The 17593-nt window shown below is 40.5% G+C and overlaps 1 protein-coding gene across 1 annotated transcript; it reads right to left on the bottom strand.

Moving 5' to 3' along the window:
• Positions 1–6816: 6816 nt before the first annotated feature.
• Positions 6817–7475, bottom strand: LOC131393907 (zinc finger protein ZFP2-like). The gene has a single exon (XM_058524921.1). It carries the CDS (start codon positions 7473–7475, stop codon positions 6870–6872), a length of 606 nt encoding a protein of 201 aa, XP_058380904.1. The 3' UTR covers positions 6817–6869.
• Between the last annotated feature and the right edge of the window lie 10118 nt (positions 7476–17593).

Genomic DNA, 17593 nt, shown 5'->3' with positions numbered 1-17593 from the left:
ATCAAGGATAGAACTACCATATGATGCAGCTATTCCACAGCTGGGTATTTATCCAAAGAACTTGAAAACCCCAAGGTGTAAAGATACATGCACCCCTGTGTTCATTGCAGCGTTATTCACAATAGCCAAGACTTGGAAGTAACCTAAGTGCCCATCAAGGGACGAATGGATAAAGAAGATGTGGTGTATATACACAATGGAATACTACTTAGCCATAAGAAGCGATGAAATCCAGCCATTGGTGACAACATGGATGAACATTGAGGGTATTATGCAAAGTAAAATAAGTCAGAGGGAGAAGGTCAAATACCGTATGATTTCCTTCATTAAGTAGTATATAATAACAAAAATAAACAAAGAGATAGACATAGACATTGGATTGGTGGTTACCAGATGAGAAGTGGGGAGGGAAGAGGGCGAAAGGGATAATTCGGCACATGTGTGTGGTGATGGGTTGTAATTAGTATTTGGGTGGTGAACAGGATGTAATATATGCAGAAATAGAAGTATAATGATGTACACCTGAAATTTATACAAGGTTATAAACCAATGTTACTGCAAAAAAGAAAAAAATAAAAAAAATAAAAGATAATTGGAAACTAGGAAATTAATCTGTATTTCTCCTCTGATTTTGGTATTTGGGCAAAATGGGTAAAGGGCTCAAAGATGTCCTTGGAAAACTGTAAAGAGTTCTCTGAGCTGGGATGAGCTATTTTGACTCCGTACGGTTATTTCCGTGGAAATCCAGATGGGGGATATTCTCATGGTTTTTTCCTTTGGGTTTTTAAATGCCATTAGAAAGTTGTGTTTTAAACTGTTCTTTGATACTAATAAAATTCTCCCAAATGTGACCTATCGTAAGCAATTTTGATTTCTAAGCATGCAGACCATTTTAAAAATTAGTTCGACTCATCCAAGTTAATTTGACTAGGTGAAGCAATGGTTGGCAGTATGTCGGGCTATTAGAAACACAGATTCTAAGGCACACTCAGCCCTACGGCATCATTATGTGCATTTTGACAGTGAACTCCAGTGAAGCTTAGGCAGATTTCAGTGAGATAAGCGTGCCTGCAGACTTATTCTAACGGTGGCCCACATGGGTCTCAGGGGCAGGGTTTTAGTAAATACCTGTGCCTGAAGCCTACTGCAAGAGAAACCAATTGAGGTTGTCTTTATTGCGGCCTGGGCACCGGGAGCTTTTGAAGTCTCCACTTCAAAAATAAAGTGCCCACTTGATTACAGTGGGCAGCAAATTTTGAGATCCACTGGAGGTTGTGTGCAAAGATTTCACCTAAGTCACCTGTGATCTCCATTTTCTCACTTGGGAATAGCTCTGAGTAGGATCCAGAAAAATCCCACGCCTCAGTAAGGAACATTTCCTTAGGAAGAACAAATGACTACTCCTACCTTCCTGTAGGACATCCATTGACGAGTGTTTCTTTCTGTCTGCAGAATTCTGTGCCGCCCGAGCAGGGCACCCTCTGGTGGAGCACACAAGGTCATGAAAAATAAGGGAAAAGTCAAGATGCCGCATTTGGGCCACAACCCAGCCTGTCATAGCTTGTGAAATGGTCCAGTCTCCTTGGGACCTGGGTCAGAGTTGCTTCCTTTTGGCACCTAGGCCCTTGTCTCATGGCCTCCATCCTGCCCCATAACTCTCTTAGAGATTCCGACAACCCCATTCAGGCCGGGGCCACCATAGAACAACCACACACCATTGCTGAGATGACTTCATTCCCTAAATCGACCTAGGGGATTTCAATGGCAACCCGGAGTTCTGAACACTTTAGCTAACACTCCTTTTCACAGTCTCGTGCACACAGAAATTTCTTAGATGGACAGGGCTCAATACCAGGGAATTAGGAGTTTGGAAGTCTGCGAAGGACGCATCCGTTTCTATTTCTCACAACTTCACTGGGGATCCTGATGCTCTCTCAAGACCCACTTCCACTGGCACTCAGCCTGGGAAAGCAAGCACAGGACACACAAGCCCTGAAAGCCAACCATCACCTCTCGATACAAACACAGTGGGTGTCAGTGAAGAATACCCAAGATCTGACAGAAATCCTACATTATTAGCTTAACCTCAGGACATTGAGAGAATAATACAGGAGGAACAGGGTCTCAGAAGCACAGCCTTCAGGAAATAGCACGCCTTCCTACATTCAGCGATGTTGCTTGAGCATCTAGTGTGCCGTCACATGTTGCTTAGGGCTCCCTGGGTGCAAGGAATTGTTCCGGGAACCTCAGTACATTAGAGGAATTAACTCTGCTCTACCTTGGTTGTTGGGACTCTAAATCTCGCACCAGGAAGGAAGACGTGGAAAAGGGAGATGTGGGAGCAAAGACATTGCAGCCAGACAGGCGAATTGATGGGAGAACACTATTGTGACCTGGAAGAGTTTCAAGAGTTCAGGCACAGTTAGGATGCCATCCTCTCACCATCATTTTGCCCAATGGCAATTCCTGGGCTCTTGAATGGAAAGACAAAATTCTGCACGAGGAGGACGGTTTCCTCTGCAGCCATTCCAGGCAGACCGGAGCAGTTCCGGTGACCCCAGGGCATCTTAGAAAAAATTCTGGGCGCTCCTGCCCACCATTCACTAGCCTTCTACGTCATCCAGAGCCATTCTTTGGTCCCTGAGCTGAAGTGAAAAACTGGTGCTGGCTCGGGCTGGCTAAGGATGCCCACACTGGGCTTTCTGACAGCTCAAAACCAATGCTGGTCCTCGGACGATGTTCTAGATTTGTCCAGAGACTCAAGCAGCCAAGGCCACCCTTCTGATTCTCTGCTTCTGGCATGCAATGGCCTCAGCCTCCACGATGAAGAACAAATATTTCAGGAATGTCTTCAGACAGACAGGTTCTTTGCCATAGAGGGAGAGTCTTGGAGCTGCACTCTCTATATCTGTCTCTTTGGGAACCTGCATGCACATCCTCAGTCAATCAGAAACTCTTCAGAAATAGAGAATCCCTACACATTGTGGAATAAAGGTAACCAGAACTATAAGCCATAAAGACAACAGGTAAAATAATAAAAATAACGGTGAATAGCAATGATAACAATGAGGATCATCGACCCAATGATGCTAATCCCAATCATTATAATATTGGAAATCACGCTCAGCCTCTGAGGAGGGCAAATATAAATGCAGATTCTCTTGCAGAATTACAGTCGACAGAAACACTCCACATTGGTGTACCCAACAGGATGCTTTCAGTCAACTTCTTGTCTCCAAAGACATAGAAACTGAGAAGGAGCCCCCAGGGTTTGCTTCCTCTCCACACAGTGCTGCACACACTGCCAGGGTCATGACACATGAGAAATGACGGCATTGTGCATGCTTGGAAATTAAATCTGAACCTCTTTGTTATTGGCTGGTGATACGATGGTCTATGAGGCACATCCTAGCAAAATCTGAGAAAAAATCCTTGAATGAACAGCTGCTGTCAACAAACAATCCGAGTACGGCAATCAAACTTCCAAAATCGGTAGCATTCATGTCTAACTGCAATAAACTGAAATACTACGATGGAGGAGAAGGGTTACTGACAATATCCCTTCTTCTGAAAAGAAAGAGATCTAAATATGAAATCTCAGAAAACCTCTGTAGAGTATTATATAAAAACATAAAATACCCCTAATTGAAATAAACGGACATATAAATTAGGAGCAATTAATACACATCTTACTTGCAAAAAAATCAACAGAAAACACTTTCTCTTACAATTTCTCATCCATTCCATTATAAATGCCAAGGGATTTTCTCCTCAGTGCTGAGGGGACAATTGAAAAATTAAGAATTTTTCAGGAACACTTCACAAGCGATGTTTGGTCTTTCTCAGTGATTTACATTAGAAGCCACATGATATCAATGTTTTTCATTACAATGTCAACTTTTTTCATTGATGGTGAAAACTTGAATTACATGCTTAAGGTAGTGTTTGCCTAATGTCTCTACTGTTGACCTTGTTCACTATGCTAGTTTCAAATGGTGACCTGTTTCCCTACCATTCCTTTTGCATTTTTAGTAGGCCTTCTACTGTCAAGGAGTGTGTCTCATTTCCCTCCTCATATGAAAGCATGTATTCAGGGGTGTCTGAATGTTATAATTTACTTACTTTGTATGATCTCTTGGACTATATTACTCAATGTGCTGAAATCCATTATGGTCATTTTTCATTTGATGATATATTTGTCCCAAATGTGGCTATCAGAGTCCCTCCAATCTGCTTCCTTTTTCCTTTTCACCTGTGCACTTCCTTTTTTGTCTATTTCTTTACTTTCTAGAAAAATATACCTCAGGCTCATCTTGTACATTTCCTCCCCCAACACCAATTTTGCATGTGCCTGACTCAATCAACCATTTCTCCAAGGAATTTGGGTTCCTATTATTGAGGAATGAAAATTAAAAATGAAGATTTGAGTGGTATTTGCCATTGTGACTGAGGTGTCATGGCTTCTAGGCCCTTTCAGTGGGCAGGGTTAGGATGTAGACACATGCACACACACACACATACACACATCGTGAATTCATGCTAATAAATCTAATTCCAGTGCAACACCCAAGACTTATCTTCTTGTTCCTCTTTAAGTATTTGTATCTCCATTTTCCATTACTGGGTAACTTAAGTCGAATAACCTAAATATATTTAATCATGAACTCAGTCACACAATTCGTAAAAAATACTTCCAAAATTGCTACACTCAATCACTGGGAAAAAAAGTCAAGTAGCCATAAGAATAATTTGCAGGTACTTTTATCTTTCACTTGAGTATGTATAGTAAAAACACTGTTAAAAACTTAACTAGAGTTTGTTTTTTTAATTTTATTTGTGAGATTATGATAGTCATTTGATATAAAAATAAGTTCATTTATCTGTTTTCATTTTCAATATTTTTCTGCCCATCCTTGTTTATTTAATTTCATTTTTGAGTACAAAAATTCCAAAAGAAAAACCTTATAAACAGGTGTCTTCAAAAGTCTGCTCCTCCTCCTCCTGTCACTTCCTCAATGTTCCTCTCCACCCCCTACAGGTCACTGCTTTTACTTGGTGTCCTTTCTGTGATTGTGTTTTCAAGGCAGCAGACTGTCTCTGGCGTCACATCTCTGACATTCTGTTTCTGACCTGTGGGCCCTCTTTAAAAGGGCTCACCCGATTAGGTTATACTGAGCCAGGAAAAACTCCCTTGTGATTGTCTTGCAAATAGCTGACTTGAGACCTTAATGACACCTGTGAATCACTTCACCATTGCCATATAGTGTCACCTAATGAGGAGAATATTTCATCACATTCAGAGGTCCAGAACAGAAGCAAAGGAAGGGGATTATACAGGGGTAAACACCGGGGTATGGAATTTTGGGGGCAAACTCAGAATACTGCCTAGCAAAATTACTGTCAGCCCCCTTCCAACTCAGTTGTAATTTATATGAAGAACTGCTTGTTGTTTAACAAAAAACACTGGGAGAGAAGAGAATGATCTAGACTCAACACAGACCCTCTATCCTTGTCCCAACCACTCACCTCAGAAATGGACTCCTTGGTCCCCTCAGTGAACTCCATATTCCCCCATCCTGTCCTTTAACCACATTAACCCTCCCTACCTGGACCCTCTTCCTGAGGCCTATGCACATTCTGGACCACCAGCATTTGTCCCAGAGCCCCGCTCTTCCCTTGCTCAGGTCACTTCCAGTGGCTTAGCCTCTCCATGAGCTTGGGCCTACCTCCAGATGCCCCCTTCTGCACCCTCATTAAGTAACCTGCCTCCTCATGCCTCTCCCTCCTTCTGCTTTTGTCAACCCCTAAGGTCACCGAAGGCTCCCTTCAACCTATCCCTGCTCCAGCAACACCCTGTGCCTCAGGTGTCAGCCAAGTGCCTGGGCACAGCTGCCCCCTCATCCACTTGTACTCACTTCTCCTTCTACTGGTGTTTTCCTACCCCAACTTGGCTCTGGTGTCCTGGCCTCTCATCCATTCTCTCTCTTCTCCTCTGACTTGTTCAAGATAGGAATGATAATGGCAGTGCAGGTAGGAAAATGTGGACACGTTTGACATTTTAAAAAGAGTATTATTATTTTAACATTAAACTTTATTCACAAACTATGTGTTTATTCTTCCATGTTTGTATTAATTTTTACCACGTACAACATTTTTAAACACTGCTATAATAGTTAAATTGCATCATTTTCTATTATGATTTTTCAGTTTATTCAGGTTATTTTATGATTGACCCAAGTCTTTGTATTTATGTATAAAGCTGCATACAAATATAAATTGAACAACATTTTACGTTTTTGAGAAATAACTTTTACTGTACATATGATTACAAGTAGTAATCTATTGAAACAATTTAATCCAATTTTTGATTACATTACAAATTCTTTATTAAACACTCCCAGATCACAGCAAAAACTTCCACTTTCATGTTACATTGTTTACAAGAGGACATTAGGCAAAATTCTGAACACTTGCATAAAGTGTACGTTAAAGGATTCTCCATAGAATTTTTTGGGGGGTCTCCAATGTAGAGTTTGCTCACGTTGCTTTAAAGGATAGATTATAAATAGAAATATTCTGACATCGATTGTAGACATACAATTTCTCCACTGTGTGAATTCTCTGGTGTATACAAACATTAGACTTGAAGATGAAGATGGTTTTTCACTACATTTATAATGTTCGGTCTTTCACATCAACTAAGATCAGAGAACTGATTAAAGGCTTTTCTATTCAATGTGATTGTTTTCTTTAAGTAAAGGGTAAGACACGTTCCTGGAGTTCTGGCCACACTCATTTAATATACAGGGTTCCCCTCTAGTGTGAACTCCCTCAGGCTGTCTAAGGCCAGAACTTTGACCAAAGGATTCCTATGGTTTCTCTCCAGTGTGAATTCTCTTATGTTGACTAAAGGATGAAGGATGACAGAAACCTCTTCCACATTTATTACAGACATAGGATTTGTCTCCCACGTGACTTCTTTTGTGTGAAAGTAAGTTAGCAGTTTGGCTGAAGTGTTTTCCACACTCATTACATTTATAGGGCTTCTCTCCAGTGTGTGTTCTTTGGTGTATACAAAGCTGAGTGCTCCAAGGGAATTCTTTCCCACATTCATTACATTTATAAGGTTTTTCTCCTGTGTGAGTTCTTTGGTGTGAATGTAAGTTAGTGCTTTGGCTGAAGTGTTTCCCACATTCATTGCACTTATAAGGTTTCTCTCCAGAATGAGTTCTTCGGTGTACGTGAAGCTGAGTGCTCCGATGGAATTCTTTCCCACACTCATTACATTTATAAGGTTTCTCTCCCGTGTGACTCCTTTGGTGTGAATATAAGTTAGCATTTTGGCTGAAGCATTTCCCACATTCTTTACATTTATAGGGTTTTTCTCCAGTATGTGTCCTTTTGTGTATAGAAAGCTGAGTGCTCTTGTGGAATTCTTTCCCATATTCATTACATTTATAGGGTTTTCTTCCCATGTGACTTAACACATGCTGTGTCACTGTGGATCTGTAAGTGAAAACGTCCCCATACTCATTACATTCATAGGCATCCTCTCCAGAGTGGAATCTCTGCTATTTGAAGGAGATGAGAAGCTGTTAAATAATTTCTCATATAGGTTCATTGAATCTCTTCTCTACACATGACTTCTCAATTGATCATGCAGTGAATACCTCCTATCAAAATGTTCTCCACATTATTTACATATGCAATGTATGTTATTTCCTACAATGCAGTGACTTCCTCTTTCATTACATCTCAACTGCAGAGCTACCATATTCATTTTAAAGATTTCATTAGATTCAAACATTAGATGTATGAACCATGTTTATGCAACTGTCCTTTTATAAGAACTCAGGTTATGGTTTTGAGCACACGTCAATATTTTTCCTAACTTCAAACTACCCGAAAATCTGCCGAGGCTTAAAATTTGCTCCCAACTCAAATTACAGTCACGTGATTGTGCTGCTTTCTAAGATCTTTCAGTTCCCATGTCTTTGATGTGGAGTACGAGGGTGTCTTCCCTTGCAACTTACCATTGACATGCAGGTAGACGGGTCCTTCATGCAGGTGTCTTGTACAGATATTATTTCTTGTTTTACAGGGCCACTTTTCCTGTCTAAAATAATGTAAAATGAATAAATTACCAGTGTGGCATGAGAAGGGGAAAACTGTAGAAAGCACGCAAGGCCTGTGTGTGGAAGTTTCTAACACTGACCCTTACACAGGGAAAGGATGTGAAAAGGAGGAATACATCAGTGAGTAGAACACAGGTCAGGAAAATGAAATTAGAAAGTATTTTCAGGATTGAAATAAGAGAAACAATACAATCAAGTTTGGATGTCAGTAAAGTAAAAAGAAAAACTGTCAAAATGAAACAAGTGAAACTTTATATCCAAGAGGACATGAGCATTCCTTTTCTGAGTCTAAGAGGAAGTACAGAAGAGAATACAGGCCCTGATGTCCTCTACACTTTTCTAAAAATATAAATCACTCAAGGAAATACGGAGCTGACATTTCCCAGGCCCTGCTCTCCCAGGATCAGGATCTTCCTGTGACTGAGCACAGCAGCCTGGAGCTCACCTGGACTCAGGTTTTGGGGAAATCCTCTTCCTTCCCTCCACAGCTCCTTTCCTTGCTCCAACTGAGAAATCACATCTGATTTGCAGACTTCATACCCTGTTTGTGGGGAAAAATGGTTCACCAGTTTTGGATTCTGTGCTGAGAGCCATGCATGCTCGACATTCAAGGTCCTTCACCAGTGCAGGAAGAACATCATGACAGGTAGCAACATAGGGAGAATTTCTAGTTGCTGATGTGGAGGCGTAAAGTCAAAGACACAGTGTGGAAACCTCAGGGTTTTCAACAAAGGAGGAATTAAATGTCTCCATGTAGGCCGAACTTCATTTTTAAAAAAAATCCAATGCATTGAGTTTCCACCAAAACAATATATTTTGCATTTGGAAATAGATAATTAGATTAATTTCCACAAATTAATTTTTAACCACCAGGTGAGTGTATAGAGAAGCATAGTTATTTAGTAAATATTTAATACTTTCATTCATTTATTTAAAAATATACATTGGATTCCCAGCACAGTCCTGGGTGTTAGAGATCAAGAAGAAAGAAAGACATCAAAGAGTGGTCAGGAAATCTGAAATCTTTTGGGATGACAAAATAGGTGTAAGTAAATAAAGAAATTATCTTCAAGTAGTTTTAATAACCATGAAGGAATCTGAATGAGGGCTGAGCAGGGGGATGTGTGGAAGCTGTTCTGGATACTTGTTGACTGAATAAATCAGTGTTGAGAGACTCACCCACGGAGACCAGATGACTGATGTTCTCCAGCATCACATCTCTGTACAGCTTTCTCTGGGACGTGTGCAGCAGGGTCCACTCTTCCTGGGTGAAGTCTACAGCTATATCCTTGAAGGTCACTGATTCCTAAAGCATCAAGGACATTTTGATTCAGCCAGGGCCTTCCCTAGCAGGGACCACGGAGTATGCTGGACGTGATAGTGCTGGGGACGGGCTGCTGCATGCATGGAAAGCTCTAACATTCCTTGGGGTTCCAGTCAATGTTTCTCTGTGCTGACACATCACGTGTCGTTCACATATACCCACATAAATGTACGCACATTTTGCAAACATAACCTTATTATGAACGACTATCTGAAGAGGTTTGGAGGGAAATAACCTGGACATAGCAATGCCCAACATTCTGCAGGACTGACTGGGCCTGGATAAATAGGTGTAGTCTCTCTCTACATAACTCACATGTTCATGATAAGCCATAAGACTTACAGTTCAGAAGCAAAACCCAGGGGGCCCTAAGCCTGCTGTCCATAAGGGATGTGCCAGCCTGACCCTCCTCTGGTAAAGGTCTGCATGTCAATTCTCTCTGGGACCTCCAAGCATTGGTTGTCATTACCTCTCCTGTATCATCTTCCTGTCTACATGCTCATGGGTAATAGTAGCCTCTCAATTGAACCTGATCTTTCCAGTCCTTCAAAAACTGCTTCAGGCCTTTAGGATTTATTCTATTAAAATCCTTCTCAATGCACAGCCAATATTAAGAAAACAATACTCACCAAACATGTATTTGCTTTTTCAAATTTGAACAAAGTTTAATTATAAAGAGGGAAACTGGGTTGTTGGGGACAAGAGTGGTAAGGAGAAATTTTTCTTTTGTTAAGTTATTAAAATGTTCAAGTATATTCTATAAAAACTTTAGTATGTTTAAAATTGGAGAAAGTAACTTAATGACTCCTCATTGCTCTCTTGCTCCCCCACCCCCATCTCAATATACACAGCCCTCCTCTGCAGCATCTGAAACACTGATGGACTGAACTCACCGGAAGAAACATTTCCTTCCCTACAAGGCTGTAAACTTCTGCTCTTACTCATCTCTATCATCTGTGTTCACCACATGCCTAAGCCCACTGCAGACACCATCAGTGTTAATGAGTGAGGTACTTCCTAGCCGAGGCCATGGGATGGAGGAGAAGAAACAACTTTTCACCTTTTCTTCAAAGACAATTTTCTTCTGCAATAAATTAGTGTAAACATTGGGTAGTGGATTATTTTTTGATCAGTCTCTGACCTTCCATGAGCCTCCTAGAGTCCTGATGCAATGTGACTGACACTAATATTTCAAGGGGACACACAGAAGATCCAGGCCAAGAAGAGAAATCTCCTCATCCCCTGGACAATGGTATCAATACAGGAGAAAGAGCAAGTGTTACTCACCTGTGGTTGCATTGTCTACAACTCAGTCGTCCCCGTCTTCCTGTGTATTTTCCCCCAGAAACAGTCCAAGAAAGAAGCAGACAAAGCTGAGAAAAGAGAAAGAAACCACGAGACTCCCGTCTTTTCTGACATTCCTAGATATGCCCATCCTGAATCCACAAACATTCACACGGTAGCGACTCCCTCCCATAGTCCAACCCACATGTAACTGCAGAGTGAACAAGGACAAATGGGGAGGAGGGTCAACAATAAGAAGCCTCTGGCTATTGATGGTCATAAAGAAGATATTAATATCCCCATTCCAGAAATAACAAAATTATAGGGCTTTATAGTTTAATTAGACATGATATTCAGATGTATTAATTCCATCCTTGTCACCAAATCCTAGGAGAACTTGACTCCTGTCACGTGGAGACGCTTGTCCATAACCCAGGACATCATTCTGGAATTTCTGATTTTATAATTCTTGGTGAGGTTCACTAGCATTGTTTGCCAACACCCATCTTGGCTCATTAGTGCACCACACTTCCTCTCCTGGATCCTGTCCTAACCCTCGAGATACACTTGCCCTCAGTCATCTTGGCCCCTTCACATGTGGGATTCAGGCAACCTTAGTGACTCAACCCTAGCTGTATACCTCATAGACTTGCATATGTGGCCAAGAAACACTGAAATCTCTTTAATGTTGGGCTGGAACAATTCAAAGATCCATCCCTCAAGCGTTCAGTGACTTATCATGAAGTCCAGCACATACAACCCCTTGCACAGGAAAGAAGCAGGAGTGCATTTGTCATACTGTACTGTTGTGATGCACAAACCCCATAGACAGGCTCATACAATACAGAATGAAGGGGTTTAGATTTGGAGGAAATTTATTGACTCCTTGGGATATCTCAGTGAAATGGTATCTGGAGTTCTAGTTATTTTTATCAACAAGATTATCTCTGCATTTCATAGTAGAGTTTGTCAACTCTAAAGTTTACTACCTAAAAAAAACGTTTGTAACTACATGTATTGCATTAACAAACACTGATGATGTGCCAAGAACAGGATATGATGAAAATGCTTTGAGGGACTGGAAAGACAGAAAAAATTCTGTTAGTATTACTTGAGACTCTCTGAGTAGAATTTACATATATATTTTTACATACATACATTTCATTTAATACTCACAATAAGCCTGTCTTTACGGATTAAATACACATTTAACAAATGATGTGCTCTAGGTTCAGAAAGCTTATTTATATGACAAAATTGCATGGCCAGAAATTGACAGAGCTGGAATTTAAAATGAGCTCTGCCCACCAATGCATGTCAAATCCCTAAACTTGCTCATCTTGAGGGCAGACTCCAGAATCCCGTTTAACCTGTTCATGTCACCTGTCATATCCATGAGCAGAGAATCCTCCCTTACACATCTTGTGTTTTTAGCCTGTTCATACAATTACTCCCCACACTCAAGTTCTCCTACTACAGGGGAACATCGAGTTCAGTGACCCCAATTTCCAAAATCAGCCCCCACCTCTCCTTATTTTCATTGATCAGTGTAACACACACATACTCATTTCAACATATACACACCAAGACCAACAATTCTCATGCCCCTTAGATATTCTCTGCATCTGCTGATACAGACCCCGACCCCAGATGTCTCTGCATCTGTCACAGTACAGGATTAGGTATTGATCTGGTCTAATTACAGTGTCATAAATCTCCTGAAGGCTTTTTCTAAATATCTGGCATCCTACTATGGCTTAAGAATAAACTCATTCTCCCATGCTTAATAAATATTTCAACATTCCCTGTGCCTGTCGAATCTCACAAATTCTCACCTTTTTCCTCATTTTTCAAAAATGGCTTCACTTCCTACTGTAGAGACGAAATAGATAATTTGAAGAACTACTTCAGCTCATTGTTATTAAATCTACAGTTGTCCCTGCATTCCAACCCATCAGTGTATCCTTTCTTGTAAAATCTGAAAAATCATCTCTATTCCTGAGGAAATCCAACTTTTCCAATTGTAACCTTTTCTCTCCTATTCCCTCAAATATTTTATAATATTGACTACAACTGAATTTCCTTTACCAGTAACCTCTTGATCACTTCCACAGCCATCTCCTTAAACTCAATTCATCTCTCCATTCTGGAAACAAAAACCTCCTATATGACCACTGAGGTTGCTTACGTGTCTCAGCTCCTGTAAATAATGCTGCAGTGAACCTGAGGGTGCAGAGATCTTCTTGAGTTAGTATTTTCATTTCCTTCAGATAAATACCCAAAGTAGAAGTGCCCACTGGCTGAGAATATTTTGATAGCTTAGACCCAATTAAAAATAAAGACTGATCAGCTTGCTGTTAATTCCCTGCAGAGTTTGCAGAACAGGCCAAAACCCACCAAGTACTGAGACTTCGGGATGGTTTAGAACACCAATAGGATTTCAGGAATCACTCCATTTTTCATAAGTGCATCTAAATGATTAATTTAGTTAGAGGGAAAATTTTATGTTAAACTAGTTGTTCCTTGATTGGCTGTATCTTGATTGACATCCAAGGTAAACAGGGTCTGTGCATTGTATTGTAAATCTGATGACCTTATCAACTACATCAAAGTGAGTCCAAAAACAAGTGTATGTCTGTTCCTGGAGAGAATGAGCTCTGAGCTCAGAAATGTGATGACAGCAACTGGACAACCTCACAGTCTTACAGGTTTTCCGTCTACTTAGGTTTTGGTGAGTACTGGAGGAAATTTCCCCTGGGCAGACCTAATCTCCTTTGTTTTGTCAGTGAACATTAATTATGAAGAGGATTGTTTACTCAGGCTGAGGACATTTGTATTAGTCATCTGAAGGCAGATCACGTTATTGTGTGGAATTTCTGTTTATTAATAATCCATAAATTGTAGTCAAAGAGAAATTTCCCTTATGATTTTGCAGGTGGTTTTTCTGCAGTTAGTCTTGACAAGGAAGGAAGGAACACACAAATAAACGCATAATGAGAAATTAGATGAGTAACCCAAAGGAAAAGTAGCGTTCTACTCAAGACAACTAGCTGAAGGAAAGGCTCACTTAGGTATTGGTTCAAAGAAGGGATCTCTGAAGAAATGGCATTTAATCTCAGACTGAAACCTAGTGAGTATGGTGTGGTCCTGTGTGGGTCGATATTGGGGTGAAAATAAAGGATGATGATAGTGCTCAGTGTAGAGGTAACAGCAATGCTCAATTGTGTGGTTCTGTAAAGTAGTGTCAAAGATAAATCCTTGGATATCTAGTGGAAACATTGTCTGCCTTTGAAGACTAGAAGATGAGAAATTTTTATTTAAAAAAGAGTTAATGCCTTCATTTTGAAATATATTTCATTTTACATGCCTGTAATACATAAAAGTGGAGATTATAGCTCAGGCATGGAATCTAGATTTGAGTGTTTAGTTATGAGTTTAGAGGTAACCATGGAAGAAATTGAAGCAAGCGAAGGAGCGTTATGAGATTTCCAAGATAGCATATTGTAAGAAGAGAGAAAAGGAGTAGGATTGAACCTTGAGGTAGTTCACCACTATTGTTTGAGGAGGAGTCCTGGAAGGAGGGACTAGAATATTTTAAAGACAGCAATCTTAGCTGTCAGAGAAGCCTAAGAAAAAGAAAGTTCCCAAAAGGAGATCATGTGCCAATGGTGCTTTGGTTCCAAGTAAAAGGCTGAGAACACACATTGGATTTAACTATGGGGGAATAACTGTGATCTTATCAAGTTTATTAACTTGAGGATCATTATTTTTGTAAATCAAAGAGCGAGAGAGTATGAGGAAATTGTAACTACATGCTGTTTTTTCAATTTCATTTTGAATGGAAAAAGGTCATGTGGCAGGAACTAGATGCGAATTGGTTAGAGGAGGTTTTTGTTTCCAGAATGGAGAGATGAATTGAGTTTAAGGAGATGGCTGTGGAAGTGATCAAGAGGTTACTGGTAAAGGAAATTTAGTTATAGTCAATATTTTAAAATATTTGTGGGAATAGGAGAGAAAAGATTACAATTGGAAAAGTTGGATTTCGTCAGGAATAGAGATGATTTTTCAGATTTTACAAGAGAGGATGCACTGATGGATTGGAATGCAGGAATAATTGTAGATTTAATAACAATGAGCTGAAGTAGTTCTTCAAATTATCTTTTTCGTCTCTGCAGTAGGAAGTGAAGCCATTTTTGAAAAATGAGGAAAAAGGTGAGAATCTGTGAGATTCGAAAGGTACAGGGAATGTTGAAATATTTATTAAGCATGGGAGAATGAGTTTATTCTTAAGCCATAGTAAGATGCAGGATATTTAGAAAAAGCCTTCAGGAGATTTGTTACACTGTAATTAGACCAGATCAATACCTAATCCTGTGCTGTGACAGATGCAGAGACATCTGGGGTTGGGGTCTCTATCAGCAGATGCAGAGAAGATCTAAGGGGCATGAGAATTGTTGGTCTTGGTGTGTATATGTTGAAATGAGTATGTGTGTGATACAATGATCAATAAAGATGAAGAGAGGTGGTGGCTGATTTTGGAAATTGGGGTCACTGAACTGGAGGTTCCCATGTAGTAGGAGAACTTGAGTGTGGGGAGTAATTGTATGAACAGGCTAAAAGCACAAGGTGTGTGAGGGAGGAGTCTCTGGTCATGGATCTGACAGGTGAGATGAACAGGTTAAATGTGGTTCTGGTATCTGCCTTCAAGATGAGCAAGTTTAGGGATTTGACATGCAGAGGTGGGCAGAGCTCATTTTAAATTCTAACTCTGAGATATCCCAAGGAGTCAATAAATTTCCTCCAAACATAAACCCCTTCATTCTGTATTGTATGAGCCTGTCTGTCTATGGAGTTTGTGCATCACAACAGTACAGTATGACGAATGCACTCCTGCTTCTTTCCAGTGTAAGGGGTTGTATGTGCTGGACTTCATGATAAGTCACTGAACGCTTGAGGGATGGGTCTTTGAATAGTTCCGGCCCAACATTAAAGACATTTCAGTGTTTCTTGGCCACATATGCAAGTCTATGAGGTATACAGCTAAGGTTGAGTCACTAAGGTTGCCTGAATCCCACATGTGAAGGAGCCAAGATGACTGAGGGCAAGTGTATCTTGGGGGTTAGGACAGGGTACAGGAGAGAGAGTGTGGGGCAATAATGAGCTGAGATGGGTGTTGGAAAACCATGCTGGTGAAACTCACCAAGAATTATAAAATCAGAAATTCCAGAATGATGCCCTGGGTTATGGATATAAGAGTCTCCAGGTGACAGGAGTCAAGTTCTCCTGGAATTTGTTGCCAAGTATGGAATTAAATAATACATCTGAATATCATGTCTAATTAAACTATAAATCCCTATACTTTTGTTATTTCTGGAATGGGGATATTAATATCTCCTTTATGAGCATCAATAGCCAAATGCTTCCTATTGTTGACCCTCCTCCCCATTTGTCCTTGTTCACTCTGCAGTTACGTGTGGGTTGGACTGTGGGAGGGAGTCGCGACCGTGTGAATGTTTGCAGATTCAGGATGGGCATATCTAGAAATGTCAGGAAAGACGAGAGTCTCGTGGTTTCTTTCTCTCTTCTCAGCTTTGTCTGCTTCTTTATTGGACTGTCTCTGGGGGAAAATACACAGGAAGACGGTGGCGACTGAGGTGTAGACAATGCAACCACAGGTGAGTAGCACTTGCTCTTTCTCCTGAATTGATACCTTTGTCCAGGGGATGAGGAGATTTCTCTTCTTGGCCTGGATCTTCTGTGTGCCCCCTTGAAATATTAGTGTCAGTCATATTGCCTCAGGACTCTGGGAGGCGCATGGAAGGTCAGAGACTGATCAAACAATAATCCACTACCCAATATTTACACTAATTTATTGCAGAAGAAAATTGTCTTTGAAGAAGAGGTGAAAAGTTGTTTCTTCTCCTCCATCCCATGGCCTCGGCTAGGAAGTAACTCACTCATTAACCCTGTTGGTGTCTGCAGTGGGCTTAGGCATGTGGTGAACACAGATGATAGAGATGAGTAAGAGCAGAAGTTTACAGTCTTGTAGGGAGGGAGATGTTTCTTCAGGTGAGTTCAGTCCATCAGTGTTTCAGATGCTGCAGAGGAGGGCTGTGCAGCGTTGAGATGGGGATGGGGGAGCGAGAGAGCAATGAGGAGTTATTTAGTTACTTTCTCCAATTTTAAACTTACTAAAGTTTTTATAGAATATACTTGAACATTTTAATAAGTTAACAAACGAAACATTTCTCCTTACCACTCTTGTCCCCAACAACCCAGTTTCCCTCTTTATAATTAAACTTTGTTCAAATTTGAAAAAGTAAATAAATGTTTGGTGAGTATTGTTTTCTTAATATTGGCTGTGCATTGAGAAGGATTTTAATAGAATAAAACTTAAAGTCCTGTAGCAGTTTTTGAAGGACTGGAAAGATCAATTTCAATTGAGAGGCTACTGTTACCCATGAGCATGTAGACAGGATGATGATACAGGAGAGGTAATGACAACCAATGCTTGGAGGTCCCAGAGAGAATTGACATGCAAAACTTTACCACAGGAGGGTCAGGCTAGCACATTCCTTATGGACAGCAGGCTTAGGGCTCCCTGGGTTTTGCTTCTGAACTGTAAGTCTTATGGCTTATCATGAACATGTGAGTTATGTAGAGAGAGACTACACCTATTTATCCAGGCCCATTCAGTCCTGCAGAATGTTGGGCATTGCTATGTCCAGGTTATTTCCCTCCAAACCTCATCAGATAATCGTTCATAATGAGGTTATGTTTGCAAAATGTGCGTACATTTATGTGGATATATGTGAACGACACATGATGTGTCAGCACAGAGAAACATTGA

Source organism: Diceros bicornis, chromosome 29 (genome assembly GCF_020826845.1).
Source record: "Diceros bicornis minor isolate mBicDic1 chromosome 29, mDicBic1.mat.cur, whole genome shotgun sequence".
In the NCBI taxonomy this organism is placed as follows: domain Eukaryota; kingdom Metazoa; phylum Chordata; class Mammalia; order Perissodactyla; family Rhinocerotidae; genus Diceros; species Diceros bicornis.
The sequence above is the reverse complement of the archived record's forward strand: the minus strand, read 5'-3'. Positions and strand labels throughout refer to the sequence as shown.

Coding starts and splice junctions, on each gene's coding strand:
- LOC131393907 (XM_058524921.1), bottom strand. CDS start 7,475: ATGGGAAGAAAACCCTATAAATGTAATGAATATGGGAAAGAATTCCAC.